At 36.2% G+C, this 22,955-nt stretch overlaps 1 protein-coding gene across 1 annotated transcript in view; it reads right to left on the bottom strand.

Annotated features, from left to right (window-relative positions):
- ADAMDEC1 (ADAM like decysin 1) overlaps positions 1-13,201 on the bottom strand; it is a 29,313-nt gene extending 16,112 nt beyond the window's left edge. Inside the window, exons 1-5 of the mRNA XM_056819001.1 lie at positions 13,044-13,201; positions 10,139-10,275; positions 7,099-7,217; positions 5,123-5,199; positions 2,982-3,060 (exon numbers count right to left, since the gene is read on the bottom strand). Coding sequence (XP_056674979.1) covers positions 2,982-3,060; positions 5,123-5,199; positions 7,099-7,217; positions 10,139-10,275; positions 13,044-13,201 — 570 coding nt within the window. The remainder of the gene's footprint in view (positions 1-2,981; positions 3,061-5,122; positions 5,200-7,098; positions 7,218-10,138; positions 10,276-13,043) is intronic.
- Between the last annotated feature and the right edge of the window lie 9,754 nt (positions 13,202-22,955).

The following is a 22,955-nucleotide window of genomic DNA, read 5'->3' as shown; positions in this document are numbered from 1 at the left end:
CACTCTTCATTACTCAGTCTGGGCTGCCTCTCTGTATGGGATCCCAGGACCATAGGACATAAGAATTGTATTCCAGTTGTTTAATCAGAGAGCCTGACATACAGTAGATATTTAACAAATGCTGGTTGGTTTATTGACTGATAGGGCCATTAGAGTAGGAGAGCAAACCTAATGATTCCTTTTGTCTTATAATATCAGGGATTGTGGTCCTTGAAGTTTCTTGATTAAGCAGAGGAGAAGGCATTGAGAAGGACAACTTGATTCTATTGTTTATTCTTGGTTCTCTGCCTTCTTCCTTCTTGGTCAAGTAATCATCACAAAGAGATAAAGAGGGCTGACAAGCTGCTAAGTTCATTTTACAAAAGGAAAAAGGGAAAAAAAAGTCCTAACAAGAATTTATTGGGGGGGGGGGAGAAAAGTAATATTTATCTACTTTATTTAGCTCCTTGCTAAGTGCTTTTAACAAATAAAATCTCAACTGTTTATCAGAGGCTTTGAATTTTTTTAAAAGCTCATGCATAATGATATTCCAGAATAACAATATGTATGTATGTATGTATTTCTATCTATCCATCCATCTATCTATCTATCTATCTATCTATCTATCTATCTATCTATCATCTGTCCATCTATCTGTCTATCTATCTATCTATCTATCTATCTATCTATCTTCCTGTCCATCCATCCATCTGTCCATCCATCTATCTATCTATCTATCTATCTATCTATCTATCTATCTATCTATCTATCCCCATCTCTATATCTATCCATTCACCTATATATCTATTTATCTATCTATCTATCTATCTATCTATCTATCTATCTATCTATCATCTGTCCATCTATCTGTCTATCTATCTATCTATCTATCTATCTATCTATCTATCTATCTATCTTCCTGTCCATCCATCCATCTGTCCATCCATCCATCTATCTATCTATCTATCTATCTATCTATCTATCTATCTATCTATCCCCATCTCTATATCTATCCATTCACCTATATATCTATTTATCTATCTATCTATCTATCTATCCATCTACACAACCATCCCTCTATCTATCTTTATATATCTATCTATCTATCATCTGTCCATCTATCTGTCCATCTATCTGTCCATCTATCTATCTATCTATCTATCTATCTATCTATCTATCTATCTATCTATCTTCCTGTCCATCCATCCATCTGTCCATCCATCCATCTATCTATCTATCTATCTATCTATCTATCTATCTATCTATCTATCTATCTATCTATCCCCATCTCTATATCTATCCATTCACCTATATATCTATTTATCTGTCTGTCTGTCTATCTATCTAACTATCATCAATGTGGAATCTAGAAACCCCCAAACTTGTAGCCTCCAGGGATCTGACAACCCCCCTGTTTAGTTAGCTTGAAGGTGAAGCCCTCACGTTTGACCAATAAGAGTTTCTCCCTGAGGGAAAGTCCAACTTCACAAGTTTCAGTTTAACAATAGACCTTAAAATAGTTTAAGAGGAGCTAGCTAGCAAATTCCATCAGGTGTTAATTAACCCTTTTGGATCACTTTTTGTCCCTTTCTGTCAAAGTCCTTTACCAAGTTAGCCCAGCCTTTGGCTGGATCTTTCCCTTTTGTGTCCATTGTAAAGCATCTGCCTCTCACTGATAATCCTGTCTAGGACTCCTCATTGTATTTGTTGTCATTGTAAACTATACTCCCCTGCCCTCAATCCCCTAAATGGTATATAAGTCCCCCAAATTCTAGGGTACTTTGGAACTGTCAATCTCATGTGGTTGGTATTCCCAGGGGTTGGTGTCCAGAGTGGTCAGAGTCTCAGGGTTCTGTGTGAAGTCCTTGAAGAATTATGCCAAACCCCTCTCCTTATTTAAATTTTTTTTTTCTGACTAATAGGTCTGTGTCTTTTAAAGTTCAACATTATCTACCTGTCAATATCTATCTATGTATCTATGTATCCATATATCTATGTATCTATCAACTATCTACTATATGTATTTATGTATCATTATCTCTATCTATCTATCTACCATCATGTCAATAAATGCATATAGCCAAACACACATGTGCATATCATATAGTATATACATGGTATATAGTTATGTAGATTTGTTATATTCACATACACTTGTACATATACATGTATGTACATATATAAACATGTTTATGTGTGTACATTTAACATATATAATAAGAAATATGTATTATCATAATTGTCCCTGATATGGTTTATTAATCTAATTCCATTGCTTTCATATTTTATTTCCCTAGATATGTACATCCCAGAGAACACAACCAACCTTACCAGACCTGAGACCTCAAAGCTGCAGGGAGCTTCTGGTGGGGACACTCTGCTGTCCAACTCAAAATCTTAAGAGAGCTGCAAGAGGCACCGTGGTGTTGAATGACTTCTACAGGACATCTTATCCTCGTGAATACATCTCTTTGGCCAGAAAGCTCTTAAGGAGGGATTTTCAGGGTAGTGAACATTTTGCAGAGTTTGAAAGAAGGATGCTTCCAAGATAGCCTGTCTTTTGGCATTCTTCCAGACAGGATGAAGAAATAGCCTTCTCTGCCTTAGAAGCATCCAGCTAACACACTTTCTACTTTATATTCCTGGAGGCCAGTCCTTTCCCCCAACATCTGAGCTCCCGTGCTTACGGACAGTATGCCATGGGTCACCTGTCTCATCACATGTCCCTGGTTCTCCTGAACCCAGCTCATGAGGCAACTTGTTTTTGGACTATCTATTCCAGAAACTGATATTCTTAACCCAAAGCTCTGACCAGGGTTTTTTTGTTTGTTTGTTTGTTTGTTTGCTTTTTCCCCTCCCACTCAATAAGCTTCAATGACCATTATTTCTAGAAAAAACCAAAAGACAGGAATTCCAGGAAACTAGCTGTAGGCAATATATGTCTGAGTACCAGTAAAGAACAATAAATCCCAGAAGTTCCCCAGATAAACCCTCATAGATACCATGGTCCGAGGACTGCTGGTGATCTTCTTTTCATCAGATGAGTAATAGGTTTCTGTGTAGCCTTTCGATGTGAGGTCACTAGGGAAAAGAAGCCAGCATTTACTTATGCTATCATCAAAGCAAGGGGATATCTGTTATATGATTTGCTTCTCATACTTTCCAAAGAATCTTAGAATTGGAAGGGAGTCCAATGCTCAGCTAATCCGGTTCTTATCCAGAGAAACAATTTTCTCTACATCACATCTTAGAGCATAGAATTGAGTTGGAGGATCCCACTTGAAATCCCAATCCTTTCATGCACAGATCACTTATTCTTTTAGAGGCTTTGGTCCTCCATCCATAAAATGAGGGAGTTGGGCTCTTAGATTTTTTTTTCTATTTCTGAATTTCTATTCTTTAGAAACAATGTCTTGCTAATATTCTTTCCATAATCTCTTCTATCTTGCTTCTTTTCTCCCTTCCCACAACTACTAACCTACTCATTTCTTCTCAACTGGACTATAATAATAGCTTCTTCCTAATGGTTTTCACTATTTCCAGTCTCTGCCCTCTCCTGTGCATCATAAATAGAGCTTCAAAATTGATATTACTAAATCACAGGGCTCATCATTTGCTCCTAATTGCTTGAAGGATAAAATTAAAATGCTTCCATTGGGCATTTAGGAGCCCTTCACAAGCTGGCTACAACTGGTCTTTCTAAACTAGTTTCACATTACTTCCCTAATGCACTCTATATTATAACCAAATTGAAATACTTATTGTTGTCCATATATAAACTATAGCCTACTTCCATATCCCTCCATCACTTTGCAAAAGCTGTACAAGCCCTCAGATACTTCCCAGCTGTGTGACCCTGGGCAAGTCACTTGACCCCCATTGCCTAGCCCTTACCACTCTTCTGCCTTGGAACCAATACACAGTATTGATTCCAAGAGGGAAGGTAAGTGTTTAAAAAAAAAAAGCTGTACAAGTGAGCCATACCAAGGAAGCACACTCTCCTAGTTTTTGTCTCTTGGAATGTTCAACTGACTCCAATATATTGCTCAGGGGTAATATTCTATGAGAGTACTTTGAAGATCATCTAGGTTGCTACCCATGTCCCAACCCCTGAAGAAAGATCTCTTTTTTCTTACATTCCCTCATATTAAAGACAATTATTTTATAGACAAGGGCAGCTGGTGGAATAGTAGATAGAGCACTGGACTTTGAATCAAGAAGATTCATCTTTATGAGTTCAAATCCAATCTCGGATACTTAATAGCTGTGTGACCTTGGATAAGTGTCTTAACCTTATTTGCCTCAATTCCTCATCTATAAAATGAGTTGGAGGAAAAGATGGCAAACCTCTACTGTATCTTTGCCAAGAAAACTACAACTAGATCACAAGAATGAACAACAACAACAAATTTGATACTTAAAGAGATCACCTTAACTTTAGGCTAAAACTCTTCTTTTCCCAAACACCTCAGTGAAAACTGAAGCTGAGAATGACCCCAAATACATCTATTCACTATTCCTTTGCGCTGATCACATAAAAGCTTACTCGAATTCCCTGAAGTGGACATATAACTCTATTCCCACTTCTCTTCTCCTCTTCCCATTTCTTCAGAATTTATGTAATTTTTGCCTAAGTTCCTTTTAATTCCATTATTCAGTAAAATGCCCACAATAATTTTAATAATAAAAATTGGCATTTTTATATTATTTTTAAGTTTCAAATGCATATATTATCCTACCTGAACCTTCCAATATGTACTGTTTTTGGCCCCACCACCACTACCATTTTATAGACAAAGAAACTGAAGGTCAAAGAGGTTGTGACTTCCCCATTGTCCTACATCTAGTAACAGACAGAAAAAAGATTTGAACCCAAATCTTCCTGTCTTTAAGTTCAGTAGTAAAATACCAGAATTAGCATCAGGGATGCCCATTCCTTCTGCTACTGTCAGGCTAACAGTTCCCCAGGGATTTATAGGTCCTTATTTCTTCTTGGAAAAGATCAGCATGAAAAACGAAAGCAGTGGCAGATTCGCCAATTAATTCTTCATTCATTTCTTCATCTTCCATTTGAAAGTGTAGGTTCCAAAATTCAAAATGGGTTTTAAAGCTTAATGGGACCAGTTTAGACAAACAGACTTACTTGTTTTGATTGAGTTGAAAGACCACATTTTCCCCATTTATTGTAATTTGATATTGCACCTCTGGTTCATATTTTTCCTGAAAAAAAAAAAGTAATCATTATTATTAATCAAACTAAAAGCTTTAAAAAAATCTCTTCTAGATTGTGTACAGAGCCGTTAATCTGCAAGGTGCCTCATAGAATAACTAGTTCTACAATTATTAATTCATTTTCAGTAAGGAACTATGCTTTAATTAGCTTGGCAAAGTCTCAGTGCAGAACCCACCATTAAGCATATCATAACCCCTCAAAGACTTGGACCATGAGTCCTAGAGGAGGAGTTTTCTAACCGATATCCACAGATGGCTTCTGTGAACTTCTATGGGAAAAATGAATACTTGTTGACTGACTGAAAACTAGATTGAAATATAATTATTGGGTAAGAGATTTTTAGTACTGTCACCACTTCATTAAGACAATCAGTCACAACAAGTAGCTAGTCTGAAAAATTAAGCTGAGATATTAGTTATAATCCTGGTGCTATCCCGCTTTGTCTATTGGCAAAATTCAAGCTTGAGATATCAGCTTCACCCCTGGTATTTGCTGATCAGTTGATTATTTTACCTGATTAGGTCTTCCTCTTTTGCTTTCAGTTCTTTGATGTTTAAATCTTTACCTTCATCTTTGTCTTCAGTAAAAATTCCAGTCATTTCCATCCTGTTTTGTCCTATATAAGACTTCTAAAAACGCTACTTATAGCTCATTGCTTTTTATATACCATGGGACTGTGTGTTCTAAGCATAAATGAACCAGTTAATAAAATGTCCCCATGTATTGAAAAGTAGGATTCAGCAGTACCTAGCAATGGATTCCTGATTATATTTATAGCATTGATTTTGTTTTTCTTTTCTTTTCTTTTCTTTTCTTTTTCTTTTCTTTTCTTTTCTTTTCTTTTCTTTTCTTTTCTTTTCTTTTCTTTTCTTTTCTTTTCTTTTCTTTTCTTTTCTTTTCTTTTCTTTTCCTTAAAAACCTTCTGAGAAGGGACCTGTCATCTTCATCAACTGTAAAAGGGGTTATGAGCCCATGATCCAAGGCATTATCTGAGACCCACAGAGGTTAAGCAACTTGATCAGAATCCCTTGGATAATATGGGGCAGAAGTGGGTTTTGAGCCAAGATCTGCCTGCCCTCCTCAGCATTTTATTTTGTCTCCATGGCTCTCATTTCACCTTATAAATTTGATGCCATAAAGTGAGCTGGGAATGACATTCAGGGCAACCAATGGTATATAGTTATGGAGTTCTGGTAGGACCAAATGTAAAAGGTCCAAGCTAATATATGTCTTCTAGGGAATGACTAGCTAAGCAGGGGGATGGTAACTAGCAGTTCTAGACATATGATTGCTGCTCAGGAAAAGTTTACTCCAACATGACAGTCCATTCATCTCACTTGGGCACAACCTCATGGGTTGATCCATGCAGTTGGAGATTACCATTCATACTGAGTCAGCAATCCCAACTGAAAACACAGTAAATCAAAGGAGGTTAACTTCAAGGAATAGTCAGTGCCTTTTTGTGGGTTAGTGGATTAAAATACTGGACCTGTAAGTCAGAAAGCCCTGAGTTCTCCTCCTGTCTCAATCACTTACTAGTTATATGACCCTGGGCAATTATTTAACATCTATTAGCTTCATTTTCCTTATCTGTAAAATGGAGATAATAATAGCACCAACCTCACAGGCCTTCTGTGAGCACAAAATGAAAATAAATGTAAAATACTTTGCAAAACTTTTCATGCTCAACAATGCTAGCCATTGTTTTCTGCCATTTGATAGTCCTTTCTCACTTCGTGAATGTGGATTCCATCGAGTTTGGGCATCACAAATGAGATCCGTGGATCCAGGTCTGAGATTTTACCCATCTAAGAAAATTTTATTTGGGAGAGGCTCTATATTCCAGGCTGAAACAACTACCCCACAGGGGAATCCTCAGTGATTACCTTCTTTCCATTAGACTCTGTTGGGTTTCCTTGAATCTCTCTTTCCTGAATGATATGGAGTTTTTGAGGATAAACCACTTCATATTCTTTGAACTTCTGTGATTCATTTATAATCATTGCTAGAAGGAAAGAGAGATATTGAATCAAAGATGTGGAGATTGATGTCCTTCTGTGATTCTCTATGATCTGAACAATCCTTGAAAAATTAGACACTTCCAGATCCCTTCTCTCATTTAGTCCTCCAGCAGGATCTGAAAATTTCAGTCAAAAGATAATTTAATCTAATTTCTACTGGCCATACGAATGTGCTCAAGAACCCTCTAAGATTCAATGACCTTTATAGATTGGGAATGCAAAGAGGTAGCCTCTTTTCCTTTCTTGCATGTTTGATCATTAAGGACCTCTTTTCATTATATCTCAGGTCCTTCCTATCTCAGTAAGATAATTTATTGGAAGGAGTTTCAGGTTCAAAATCAGAACTAGTCACTTAGCATTTATTGAGCAGCTACTGTTGTGCCAGACATTATGATAAATGCTAGGTTAGGGCAGGAAAAAAAGGTTCCTTATATCCTATTTATAGCAGTATGTATACATATTTTCTAGTAGCACTAATATTCATCTTTTATTATATTTCTATAGCATTTAACCCTGTTGACTACCTTCTTCTTTTGCATAACTGATTGAATTCTCTAGAGGCAGTATTTCTTAATTTTTGTTATTTAATTAATTGGCACTCATGAAAATTAAACTAGTTAGGAGATTCCCTCCATAATCTGAATGGATTTCAATGAGCTCAAGCAGGGCAAAAGAGAACATTACTGTGGTGCAATATATACCCCATGTGATGTCACTACTTAAGCCTTTCCCAAGACATATCTGATTGGAAATTCACCACTGAGAAGGTGGACCTAGAGACCCCAGCTCCTTGCTCATTATTTCATCACAGTAAGAGGCAGATCTTGAGTATGCCAAGAAGCCCCTTCCTCTCCACCACATGGCTAAATCAACATGGCTGCCTAGTGCCTTGTAGCTAGAACTTGCTGACTTAATTTAATCTTTCAATTTGGTCAAGTGGCTGCTTGTCCCTGCCCCAAATCCTGTTATTCTCAATGATCTCAACAAAAGTGAGCACCCAACTCCCTTTTCAACTTATTTGATAAAAACATCCCAACTCAATATTAACTTTACCCAGTCTCATCAGATTGATGAACTCCATCAGCTTCCTAATGCATACAAGATCATAGATATAACTAAGTCCCTTATTTAACACTTAAGTTCTTCATAACCTGGCCCTTTGTGACTCCCTTAGTCTTCTTATAGTATACTTCCCTCCATGTACTCAATGATATGGCTGCATGACCTACTTTCAATTCCTTAGACTTGACTCTCCATCTCTAGGCACCATGTCTGAATTGGCGGTCCTCCATGGCTGGCAGGTTTTGTATCCTCACACCCCATCTCTTGTTTTACTGAGATTTCTTCAAGACAAGTCAAAATCCATCTTCTAAGAGAGAACTATCCCTCCACCCAGTTGCCAAAGTCTTCCCTTCTGAGATAACCTTACCTGTTCATAAGTGTCACCACCATCCATTGGTTTCATGTGACCTCCTAATTCAGATGCAAAGACTCCATTCTCTATCTTACCTTGACTAATATAAAGAACACTATTTTTATCCCATCCAAATGGCACTTTGATGTAATTGAAGAAAGATTCTACAAGCTGATAAAGCTATTTAGTGTTTTACTGGCAGATTTATTCAGGTCTTGCTACTAGATGGGTACCAGCAATTTAATGTCATTTATGGATATTATATGAATAATAATGTTTTTATTTGTCTCTAATTATTATTATTTAGTAGAAATGAAAAGAAAATGTAAATAATGTCTAATCATCAGTCCTGTAAAATGCTTTATGTCTTAGGAAGATAAAATCTCAGCTGCCCTTTGTATTGGATCTTGTTACTAATTCTTTTTATATCATTCTTTTTAATACACTTTGGGAATCCTTTATGTTTACTATCTTTTAGTGTGTGTGTGGTCTGAAATAGCTGTCCCATATATTATTTGGCTATTGAATGCCTTTCTACTCTCATCTTTGGGGAAGATAGAGGAATGAACTTAAAGCAAGAACAATAAAAATAAACAAACAAGAAAAAAATCCTAAACTTGAAATACTGTGTTCCTGGTGTAGTTTTATGAACCAAGGTGTGAGAAAAGGGAGCCAGGTCCAGCCCCTTCTCCCATCAAAGACCAGGCTCCCATAGAAATAAGCCTGCTCTGGACCATAAGCCTCAGCCTAGAGTAGAGGAGACCTTTTGTCAGAGAGAGTGGACAAAATACTTCCTATATCCCATCAGTGATGTTTTTGTTAAGTATGTCATAATGTTATTATATAATATAAAATAATAGAATAGAATACAGCATAATATTATATCTCACATCATACCATATCATACAATCATATAATATCAAAATATCACAAAATAAAGTATATAACATAAAATGACATAGCATAACCTAAGTATCTCTGTCCACTACCACACAGAACCTCCAAATCTCTTCACCAGGATAACCATCTTTAACTGTCTCAAGCAATCTTCATATAGAAGGGATTCAAGGACCTTTGAGGTCCTGGTTGCCTTCCTCTCTCTTTCCCATAGCACATCAATTCTTTACTTCCCTCTAAATTTTTGCACCAAGAACTGTATATAATATCCCATAAGATATGGTCTGATCAGGAGAGAGGACAGCTGGACAGATGCCTCCCTTTTCTGCCTCCTTTAATACCTCCCAAGTTCCACTAATTGTTGTTGTTTTAACTTCTCCATCACACTACCATCTCATCTCAGTCCCCTAAAACTCTTATCTTTTTCAAAAAAGATTAAAAATCTATCTTACTCTGCTTCCCCCAATTGTACTTGAGAAGTTGATTCTTTGCAGCCATATGGAAAAGCTTATATTTTTCTTAATTAAAGTTCATTTTATTTCCAATCCAGGACATTTCCACTAAATGGGTTAGCCAACAAGTGAGGGTTCTTACCTTGAGTCTGAACCATGAGCCCCAGTACAAAAAGCAGAAGGCCAAGAGACATGGTGGCAGAGTGTGATAAATGGATCCTACTCTCACAAATGTTGCTGCCTTGAGAGTACTCCTGCTTTATATCTTCTGAGCTTCTCCTAAACCAAAAGGTTAAATCAAGGTCTCCTCTGTTAAGTCCTTCAGGGTTTCGTAATGGAGCCCTTCAGCTGCCTGTAAACAGTTCGTTATCACTTTGAGTAACTTCCCAACACACCAGAGCAGCTTCAGTAACAAGACCGCAGAGATAGAGAGGGCCAGGAAAAGCTCTTAGTCAATGTCATTCTTTTCTACAGACAAGGAAACTGAGGTCAGAGGGAAAGAAGTGAAAGGATTGAGCCTAGAAAAGTCAGACTCATTCTGATAGTTCCCAGCTACCTGGGACTCCCATGCTGAGGCATTATGTGGGTGATGAAGGGACCTTGTTCTCCTCATCGGTCCTGCTAGTGTTCCAGAGAAGTTTGCCTCTCCTCTGCAGTGTCCTCCTCATCTTACTGAAAATCAAATATCTATGACCCCATTCTCTCAAATTATTTTTTCTGTGATCAATTAAGTGGTTCAAGTAGCTTCTCCTGTGGGTTAAGCATGTGTTAGGTTCTGAGCATGTAAAAACAAAACAAACATAAAAACAAAATGGAAACAATCTTTGTACTTTGGCCAAGTAAATTCAATCTAACTCAGCAAAAATGTATTGAGCTTTTACTATGTAAGCCACTGGGAGGGAGGGAAGGAAGGAAGGAAAGAAGGAGGGAAGGAAGGAATGAAGAAAAGAATGAAGGAACAGATGGAAGGAGAGAGAAAAAAGAAAAAAATCTGTTCATAAGAAGTTTACAGTACAATAAGAGCAAGTAAATAGATTGATAAATGGGCATCGAGTATTTCTTTTTTTTTTAAACCCTTACCTTCCATCTTGGAATCAATACTGTGTATTGGCTCCAAGGCAGAAGAGTGGTAAGGGCTAGGCAATGGGGGTCAAGTGACTTGCCCAGGGTCACACAGCTGGGAAGTGTCTGAGGCCAGATTTGAACCTAGGACCTCCCATCTCTAGGCCTGACTTGCAATCCACTGAGCTACCCAGCTGCCCCCCTCCCCCGCATAGAGTATTTCTATCATTTGTTTTAATACTATTTTTAACTCCTTGACAAAAAGGCCTATTTTCCCCCTTTCTTATTTCCTCAGCCTTGTAGGAAATCACTTTCTAATATTTAGTTTTACTCAACTGACATGAGAACAAATATGGGAGATAGATTGTAGAGGCCAAGATAAATATAGAACAGTTTGACCATCAACAGCTAACAGGCACTTTCTAAGTATTTATTCTGTTCCAGATATTATGCTAGGGAGTTGGGGATACAAATATAGGATAAATGGTCCCTACCTTTAGTGAGTTCATAGTCTAATGGAGGAGACCCATAAGACAAGCATGTTCACATATACACAGTATAAATTGAAGTGCTTCTTAGAAAGAAGCACTGGGAGAGGTTGGGATTGGAAGAGGCTCTTGTAGAAGGTAGGATTTGAGCTGAATCCTGAAGAAAGCCTGATAAGCAGGAAGGAGGAGGAAAAGAATTCTAGGCTCCAGGGCCAGCTGGGACAAAAGCAATGAACTAGAGGAATGTGTGAAGGATGACAAGAGGGCTAGTGCCTTTCGATTGTAGAATATAGGGTAGAAGTGGCCAATGGAAGGAAAACATTTCATTAAAAAAAAACATAAAATGTATGTGAAGTATCATAATATATTTTAGGAAAGGTGTGGGGAGAAGCCAGAGGAGGGCAAACATGATGACCAAGAACTTAGAGCTGAGGCTGCAAGAGAATAGTTGACGGTTATAGGGATTTATGTTGGAGAAGCAAAGGAGGAGATAATGACTACCATCTTTAAGGATGTAAAAATACGTCCTGTGGAAAAGAGATCACTTTATTCTGCTTATTTTCAAAAGCCACAATTAAGAATAATGGGTAGCCAAATTTCATAAAGGCAGATTTAGACTTCTTATCAGTAAAATTCCCTTTCTGTCCTATCCCACTATGGAAAGTCTGTTTCCAGAGATGTCAAATTAAGAAGCATTCATTAATCACTTACTATTTGTCAGGCACTGTGTCCATTTGGAAGGTTTTCAATCAGAAAATGGACAATGACTTATCTGAGAATGCTTTAGAAGAGATTCCAGTTCAGATATAGATTGTAGGAGATGGCACGCTACTATCTATCCATGTTGGTCAACTATTCATTCTTCACACAGGAAGTTCCATCTCCCATATCTCCCTCCATGCCTAGAATGTTCTCCCTCACTATCTACTTTCCTGGAATCCTTGGTGGAAAGTGTCCAATTGTACAGGGGGATTTCCTGTTAACCTCTAGCTAGCTGTGACATCTACCTTCACTCTCTTCCTTTTATTCTGAATGTTTTTCTGTGTGTTCATATTAGATATTACTTAGGAGTTCTTAAACTAATGAAGACTCAGCTTCAGACCTTATGCTTGTTTTGAGTGATTAATCGCTGGCCCCTGAACCCCTTCTGACTCTGCATTTCAGCGATTCTGTAACGTCTTAAATCATCTTGTGAGCCTCTGGAAAGCTCTCAGCAGATGTCGGTTTATATGAATCCAACTCTGAGAATGAGAAGTGTGGCAATATTTGAGGAGAGCTCGTTTGTCTTCTTGATCCATCTGGAGGAAATAAGAAGTGGCCAGAATATAAATGTTCCATTGAATACACAAAGAACTGCATGGGCTAAACTGAGGCCTGGAATGAAAATGACTACAATCTCTGACCACAAGTATTTTTACCCCTGCAGAGTCCTAACCCTCCCCTTGCTCCAGGCAACTTGGGTCAAAGAGAAGAGCACAATCAGAGAAGAAATATTGCCAGTCGTTCCACTTGGAAAGCCAGCAGAGCAGTGCAGTGTGGCCATTCCTATCCAGTGAGATGTAAACATAGATAGAGATGGCAAATGTCAACTTCAGAGAATCCCTGAAGGGGGCCAGATGCCGAGTGAAGAAATCGACATCAGCAAAGATCAGCATGGCACAATGGGGCTTCCATCCCTATAGAAGAATGGGAAAATGGTGGTAATAAACTTTAACATCACTGAGATACAGATGGGGGGTGGCTTAAATCTAGAAAAGGAGATGAGATAAGTTAAAAAATCTGCAATAAAAATCTTAATATCCAACACATGAAAACAACTCATTAACATGCACCAAAGCCCATCTTTCCTTTACTCTATTTTTGTGGAGAACAGCATAGTTCTGTTTACTCAAGTTTATAACTTTATACTTTCATCCTCAAAATATAGACTTTTGAAATGTAAAACATTATTCTTTAGGATAATTTTTCACACTACTCTTACACATAATTTCTTTTAAAAAATGAATTTTTGTTATCTTTACTTTCCACATGAGCTATTTCTCTCCCTGTATGCTTTCCCCTTGTCTTTCAGAGAAATTCCTCTCATACAAAAAAAAAAAGATTTTATGAAAAAGAGTAAAAGAAATCAATCAGCAAAATCAATCAACACACTGAAAAAGATCAGAAGTTAAAAGTAATATTATCAATAATCAAGGAAAAGCAGGGAGGAGATATATTCTCATCTCTTCTTTGGGTTCAAGCACAGCCTTGAAAATCTAGCAACATTTCATTTCAATTATTTTGTAGATTTTTTCTTCCATTTACACTGTAGTAGTCATATATATCATCTTCTGTTTATTTCACTGTGTACAAGTTCATTTAAGTTTTATGTGTTTCTCTGTTTCAATCATATTCATCACTTCTCACAACAGTCATATTCCATTGTATTCACTTTGCAGGATTTATTTAGCCACTCCATTATTAATGGACAACTGATGGGTTTCCAGTTCTTTGCTGCCAAAATTAAATATTACAATTATTTTTATGTATTTGAAAGCCTTCCCCACCCCCCAACTTCGACATTTCAGATCCAATAAATGTGAGGATCTTTGTGGTTCAAACAGAAGTGAGGCCAAAGTTCTAAAAGATGAATGAGTAGGAGCAATATCTCAATAGTACAATCAAATTATAATGGCGATTCTTTGACTGCTTAAGGAACAATCGGTATTAAACATTTTTGTGGAAAATGTAGCAGTATTTGAGAAGAGCCTGATCCAACTGGAAGAGATAAGAAAACTTCAGAATATAAAAATTCCATTGATCATTCAAATGTGCTACGTGGGCTAAACTAAGAAATGGAATGGTGGTCCATGACCTCAACACTTGGCACATAAAAGGCAATTAAAAATAATCCTTAACTTATGGATTTTGCATACATTCAGTTAGGTACCAAAACAAGTAAATATAAAATGGTTTGCTTTTGTTTTGTCTCCCCCTACTTTTATAAAGGATCATGTATCAGTAGAGGTATCACAGAACATTTCAAAATAGAACTATGACTCCCTTCAAATATCCTAATGACTGGATCCAACCCCTGGCTGCCCATCTCATCCTTCCTAGGCCAGTCTTCCCCAAACTGGATTGCAGATTTCAATCTCTTTCTTCCCCAGGAGTAGACCCTACAATGAACAAATAGTCTAATGGAGTAGAAGGAATATGACCAGAAATTGGGAGCACTGAGTTCAACGGCTGCTCTGACACTTAGAACTATGGAACCACAGGTGATTTTTAGAGCATCACTGAGCCTCAGTTTCCACCTATAAAAATTGATGATGAGAATACATAGAATATCTATCTCACAATGTTTTGGGGGGCCCATATTAGTTAGTCAGTCAACAAATATTTATGAAGTACCTAAAGCAATCCAGGCACCAGTGCTACGTGCTTGAGATCCAAAGAAAGGGATAAAGCTGGTCTAAATCTGCCTCTTTGAAACTTCTCACTGATTCAAGCTCTGCTCTCTGAGGTTAAACAAAACAAATCACTTTATACAGACCTTTCCATGTTTCTTTGAAATCATCTGTTTTTTCTTCTTTCTTATGGCACAATATTATGCTACTGTAGTCCTATATAATCTCTTAGTTCATCATTAATCATTCCTTAACTGATAGACATCCTTTTAGCTTTAGTTTCCTTCCTTAAAAGTTTGTTGTTATTTTACTACCACAAAAAAGGGCTACCATAAATATTTGTACATATAGAACCTTTTCCTGTTTCTTTTATCTTGTTTGAATAGAGTCCTAGCAGTGATATAGCTGGGTTAAATGGAATAGGCTGTTTAGTCAGTAACTTTTTGTGTATAATTTCAAATTGCTTTCTAGAATGTTTGTAGCCCTTCATGAGCCCACCAACAGTGCATCACTGTGCCTGTTTTCTCAGAATCCTTCCAATATTTTCCATTTTCCATTTTGGTCTTTGCCAATTTGACAAACCTGAAACTCAGAATTGGTTTAGTTCACACTTCTCTAATTATTAATGCTTTAGATCATTTTTCCCTATGGCAATAGTCTCAGTTTTTTCCCTTGAGCACTGCCTGTTCATATCCCTAAACTATTTGTCAAATGGAAAATAATTCTTTTTCATAAAAAAAAATCATATCAGGTCATTATATACCTTGGAACTGATACCTTTGTCAGAGAAAATGGTGACAAAAATGATTAATCAGTAAATGGTTTCCTTTTTAATACTAATTTTATTAGATTTATTTCAACACAAACTTTTAAAAATTTACATAATCCATGTTATCCATTTTATTTTCTGTGATCCTCTCTGTCCCTTGTTCACAAACTTTCCCCCTAGCAATAGAAATGAAAGGTAATTTTGCATGTTTATCTAATTTATTTATGATGAAAGCTTAATATACACATACAAACATGTATATGTTGCATAACCATTAGGAACTTATCTTGTTATACGGCATGAAATGTAACTCAAAATTTATTTCTTCTATGCTGCTGTCCAACTTAAGACTGGCACCCAGTCTGGTTCCCCAGAATAATATGTCAGAATTTACTATCTTTCATCAAAGGCAGATGATAAATCCCTAGTACCAATGGAAGTTTAAAAAAAAACAAAAACATGTCCTTGATTTGTACCAGAACCAGAATACCATCACAACTGGGCATAAAATGAATCTACAAACATGTAAGAACAATGTTTTTTGATTAATTAATTTAGGGTATTTTTCCACGGTTACATGACTCATGTCCTTTCCCTTCTCTCCCTCTCCCCTAAGCCAATGCACAATTCCACTGAATTTTATGTGTCATTGATCAAAACCTATTTCCATATTACTGATATTTGAACTAGGGTGGTCATTTAGAGTCTACATCCCCAATCATATCCCCATTGACCCTTGTGATCAAGCAGTTATATTTTTTTCTGTGTTTCTTTTCCCACAGTTCTTCTGGATATGGATAGTGTTCTTTCTTATAAGTCCCTCCAAATTGTCCTGGGTCATTGCATTGATGCTAGCATAGAAATCCATTACATTTGATTGTGCCACAGTGTATCCATCTCTGTGTATAATATTCTTCTGGTTCTGCTCCTCTCACTCTGCATTGATTCTTGGAGGTCATTGAAGTTCACATGGAATCCCTTCAGATCAAGGAACAATGTTTTAGATAGTTTTATTATTATTATTATTATATGTTATCTATTTTAATCATTTTTAATATCGAACACTAATAACCTCCAAATTACTTGGAGTCAAAAGCTTTATAAAATTTAGTCTTAGAGGAAGAATTGGAAATCAAGGGGAGACTAGATGTAGTGCTTATGGCATCTATCCTGTTCTCTATTAGAGTTGTCCATATGAAGCTTCCAATGAACTACATTTTATATGCAGAAACTTATTCAAATGCAAATAAATGGGAAAAAACTCTTGTGGAATAGTACAATAAACATTAAACATTAAATAATAGAAAAAATCAGAATAATAGTAGATTAGCATCTTGCCTTTATTCTCTTTCTATGTGGACATCATAAAAATGTTGAGAACAAAATAATAGTAATAATGATAATGATTTTGACTGACACTTCTATACTGTTTTAAGATTAAGATTCCTTTTTTTAAACCCTTTCCTTCCATCTTGGAATCAATACTGTGTATTGGTTCCAAGGCAGAAGCGCAATAAGGGCTAGGCAATGGGGGTTAAGTGACTTTCCCATGTTCACACAGCTAGGAAATGGCTGAGGTCAAATTTGAACCCAGGACCTCCTATCTCTAGGCCTGGTTCTCAATCCACTGAACCAACCAGCTGCCCCCTAAGATTAAGATTCTTGAAACACTCACAATAACATTATCTCATTTCAATTTTGCAACAAACTTCTGACAACAAAGCTCCTCTTAACATACCCATTTCCCAAATGAGGAAACTGGACTTTGGGAAATTTGCAAGATAGTCCTATGGTCATATAACTGGTGAGGGCCTGCTCGCATATACTTTGTACCTTTTTGGACCTTTCTGAGTTTAAAAAAGTGCTCAGCAGTTGTATTCTCTAATCCTGGTGTAGAATGGCATTATTAGACTTTTGGAATTAAAAGGATGGGCTTCTGGGCATAAAATTCTCATCTCATGTTAGAGCATGCTCCAGAATTTCATACCAACTCTCATAAGCATAGCATTAATGAGTATTTTAAATAGAAATTAATTAAACTGGAATACATTAAATGGAATTGAATTGCTCATATTTTCAAATGAGGGAAATAATTATTTTTTATTCTTTATTTTTATTAAATTTGAAATTTTTTATTAAATTAATTAATTTAGAATATTTTCCCATGGTTACAAGATTCATATTATTTCCCTCCCTTTCCCTCCCCTCCCCCCTGTAGGCAATGAGCAATTCCACTGGGTTTTACTTATGTTATTGATCCAGATCTATTTCCATATTATTAATGTTTGCACTAGGGTGATTGTTTAGTCTATATGAGGAAAAGAATTATTAAACACCTACTTTGTCACTATGTGCTAGGTATATTATACAAATCACTTCACAAATATTATCAAATTTGATCTTCACATCTTCACCATTTTCTGAATGAGGAACTGAGGCAGACAGAACTTAAGTGATATGCCTAGGTCAGCTAGTAAGTGTCTAAAGCTGGATCGGAACTCAGGCTTTCCTGATTCTGGACCTGGAACTATCTATTCTTCCACCTAGATATCCCTAAAGACATGTGAGCATGTGAGTCTCTATTTGCCCTGACTATGAACAGTTGTCACTTCAACCTTTAGGGTTTTTTTATTCTAGCTAGAACTTCAGAGTCTACAATAGTGGCTGCTCCATTTCGCTCCTCCTGTTGGATAGCTAATAAGTGCTTTAGGTGAACAAGTACCTGCACTGGTCAACAGCTAAAACATACTAATAATTATGGACAATATCTTTATAGAGTTCAAGTTTGGGCCAAGTATTTAATGTTTATAGCTTCATCAAAGACTCCCCACAACTCTGTGAAGTAAATGTTATTATTATCCTATTTTACCAATGAAAAACTCGAGGTAGACAGAGGTTAAGTTACTTGTCCACAATCACACAGATGATGAATGTCAAGGGCAAGACACAAATTCATGCCTGCTTAAATTCAGGTCCTGTACTCCAGCCCCAGCACCTTATTGAATCTCTGAATAACATTCCACCATTTTTTACACTTCCTGGATTTTCTCATTCATCCTTTGGAAGGGGGTGGGGAATGGGAGTGAAAACCCCAGACTTAAGAGATCTTGTTTGTATTTTCAATTTCTCCTACTTTTTTTTTTATGCGCCTTGTCAAAACAGCATCTGAGGTGACTCCATGGATGGGTTTCATTCTTGGAAATTTGTCTCTGGAGCAGCTGCCAAGTTTATGTTGTGGTAACACTGGAGGTTTTCATGGTTCCTTGTAGGATCTTTGCTGAACACATATCATCATCGCTTGATTTTATAGCCCTTCTAAATCACTGTGTGTTTGTATATTTTGAGCTGTATTACTGGAAGGAACATCATGAAACACAACACTCCCCTGGATGAGAGTTGGTGAAAAAGAAAAGTGTTTACTCCAAGAAAACTGCATGCTGAGTGCTGCCGACTGTCCTAAATTGGGGGATGCTCTTGATTACTATCCATTCCCAAGGTACAAGCCCAGAGAATGGTGAGGCAGGGACATTGCCTTGGGAAAGTGCTACCAAGCAAGAGATTAGCCCAAAGGCAGGCAGCAACAACAAAGAGTCAAAGGACTGTATGAGCCACTCATCGGATAATCAATCTATGTGTAATTGAGAATGGACTCATTTCAGAAATTCAACTTCATAGAATCAAGGCCTCAAAGATAAGAGAAGTCATCATGTCTAACCCTTTACCTCAACCCTAAATTCTTGCCTGGTCCATAGTAACAGCTTATTTCCTGTCTGCAACTTTGTTGCTTCTAATATCCATTCAAAGTGATCATCTAATCTTCTTAAAGAGTTATGGTGCCTGATAGTTCATTATCTATCAAATCTATCTGTTCTAGGATCACATAGCTCTGTTTAGTAGGATGTGATTCTATGTAATGATTGCTATATTGTTACTCTATGTGACCAATATTAAAAATGAAACAACAAACTAAGAAGAAACATTTAAAAGAAGTTCCTTGTAGAAACTCTCCTTTCTCATAGAAAATCAGGGCAAATTTATAGAACTCTTCAGTTGACAAATGCTCAAAGGATATGAATAGACAATTCTCAGATTAAAAAAAATTAAAAATATCTTTAGTCATATGAAAAAATGCCCCAATTCACTATTAACTAGAGAAATGCAAATTAAAACAACTCTGGTGTACCACCTCACACTTACTAGCCTGATTAACATGACAAAAAAGAAAAATGCTAAATGTTGTAGAGCTATTGGAAAAAAAAAATAGGACACTAGTACCCTGTTGGTGGAGCTGTCAACTGATATAATCTGTCTGGCAACCCATTTGAAACCATGCTCAGGGGATCATAAATTATGCTTTGACCACTATTACCTCTGTATCCAAAGAGATCAAAGATAGGTGGAAAGGACCTATTTGAACTAACATTTATAACAACTCTTTTTGTGATGGCAAAGAAGTGGAAACTGATGCCCATCAATTGGGGTATATCTGAACCAGTTGTGGTATATGATTGAAATGTAATACAACTACTACATAAGAAATGATAGATGAGATGGTCCCAAAAAATCAGGAAAGATTTTTATGAAGTGATGCAAAGTGAAGTGAGTAGAAGCAGGAAAATACTGTACATTGTAACAGCCATAAAGTATGATGAGCTACTGTGAGTGACTTAACTATTGTCAGAAATGCAAGAATTCAGGACATCTCCAAGTTACTCATGTTGAAAAGGGCTATCAACTGTTATAGAAGGAATTGACAGAATCTGAATACATATTGAAGAAATCATTCTTCACTTTATTTCCTTCATGAATTTTTCTCTATTATAAACAATATATCTTGTTTCACAACATGATGAATGTTGAAATATCTATTATATGAAAACACATGTACAACTTATATCATGTTACCTATTGTCTTAGGAAAGGAAGAGGAGTGGAAGAAACATGGATCGCAAAATGTCAGAAAATGATTATTAAAAATTGTATGAAATAATCTGGAAAAAAATTAAATTAAATATGTGTTTTAAAATATTCTATTCTATTATTTAATCCATTGATACTAAACATTTACTCTGAAAACCAAAGTACTGAGAAACTCTATGTTCTGTGGACAAACCTTCAATTCAGATTATGATAATGTTTTCCCTCAAACTTTACTTTCTTGTGGCTAAACACCCCTACTTCTTTCAATGGGATTTCTAAGAAAATTGCTTCTGTTCTCACATAAATATCCTAAGGATAATTATAGCAAAAATGAGAGAGAGAGAGAGAGAGAGAGATAGATAGAGAGAGAGAGAGAGAGAGAGAGAGAGAGAGAGAGAGAGAGAGAGAGAGAGAGAGAGAGAGACTCTTGACTCTTGATTATCATCATAGCCCCATGGGGTAGATGACACTATTGTGGTTCCCATTTTGTAGATGAGGAAGCTGAAGATCAGTAAATTTAATGAGTTATCAGAGACACATTGTTAGTAAATGTTGAATGTGAAATTCAAATCTAGGACTCCAGATTCCAAGTGCTTTGTACAAGTATTGGTTTTAAGGCAGAAGAGTAGTAAGGGCTAGGCAGTTGGGAATAAGTGACTTCCCCAGGGTCACACAGCTAGAAAGTGTATATGATTAGATTTGAACCCAGGACCTCCCCTCTCCAAACCTGGTTCTCTCTTGACTGATTCATGTAGGTACCCAAGAATCCAGTTTCAGAAAAAGCATATCAGTGAGACATGAATGATTTGTGATAAGAAATTGGAGAGGCAAGCTTCAGTTCCAGAGAGCTTCATCACTGAATTCTATCGAACACTTGAACAACTAATAATAATATGGCATGTGATAGGGGTTAGAGGATAGGTCTGGGAATTCATTGATGATATAAGCCATTACATTAAGGAATCCTTTTCTAGTAATGCAGATTGTCACCTCCTGTGCAGCTTAATCATTGAGAATTGCCTAGAATATGTTAATTGACTTGATGTGGAGACTAGTGTCTAGAGAAATGTTCTAGAAGTCTTCAGAAGAAGAAGCTAAAGTTCTGATTCAGATCCATGCTTTAAAAATATTTTCAAAAGTAAGAAAGAAAATCTATCCAATTACTACAGTGAAATATAATTAGTCCTAATACCCAAACCAAGGAAGGATCAGCAAAGAAAGAGAACCCTATAACAATATAACTAAAGAATGAAATAAAAATATCTAGCAATAATAAAACTAAAAGTAATGTTAAAAAGGTGTATACAATTCAAGAAAGCAAAGATGTTTCAATATTAACAATATTTTAGCATTCATTCAGCCCACATTTAATAGGTGATTACTTTGTAGTAGGTATTATATTAAGGGTTAGAGATACAAAATAAAAAGGAAAACAAAATAAACAAACAAACAAAAAAAAACATTCCAACTCTCAGAGAGTTCACAGTTGATATTCAAACAATTAATAAAGAAAAAAGTCTTCAAAAATCAGCACTCATTTAGGTTAAAAATATCAAAAAGGATAAATATAAAATATTCTTCCCTTAATATTTTTGTAAATATTTATTGAAAACCAAGAATTACTCTTATTTTAAAAAATTCTATTTTACTGTTATTACAATTTTATTCTGTGTCTCAGATCTACAATAGAAAAGGCCAACATTTGAGAAAGTGAGACAGAGAGACAGAGAGAGAGAGAGAGAGACAGAGAGAGACAGAGAGAGAACTGAATAATATATACTTTTATCTATCAGTTCTTTCTCTGGAGGTAGATAGCACCTTTTTCATATGTCTTTTGTATTTGAATAGTTGATACTCAAAATAATTTATCCATTCACAGTTATTCTCCAAACAATATTACTCTTATTGTATATAATGCTCTTGTTATTCTGATCAATTCATTGTTCATTATTTCATGTCTTTCTTTGTTTTCCTAAAATCAACCTGCTCATCAATTCTTTAGTATTCCAACATAATCTTATATGTCAGAAGTTATTCAGCTCTTCTTCAATTGATGATCCCCTCAATTTCAAGTTCTTTGCCACCACAAGGAGAGCAGCCATAAATATTTGAAGCATGAAGCTCCCCTCTTTTCCCTGATCACACTGGGAAATAGGCCTAATAGTGGTATTATTGGACCAAAGGGTATGAACAGTTTTATAACTCTTTGGGCATAATTCCAGTAGCTTTATTTTTAATGGAGAAACATTAGAACCTTTCTCATAAAGAATAAAGATAAAGTAAAACTATTCACATGATTATTTTATGTAGTTCTAGAAATTAAAAGTGTAG

The sequence above is a fragment of the Monodelphis domestica genome, chromosome 1, assembly GCF_027887165.1.
Source record: "Monodelphis domestica isolate mMonDom1 chromosome 1, mMonDom1.pri, whole genome shotgun sequence".
In the NCBI taxonomy this organism is placed as follows: Eukaryota; Metazoa; Chordata; class Mammalia; order Didelphimorphia; family Didelphidae; genus Monodelphis; species Monodelphis domestica.
This window is presented reverse-complemented; position numbering and strand designations above follow the sequence as displayed.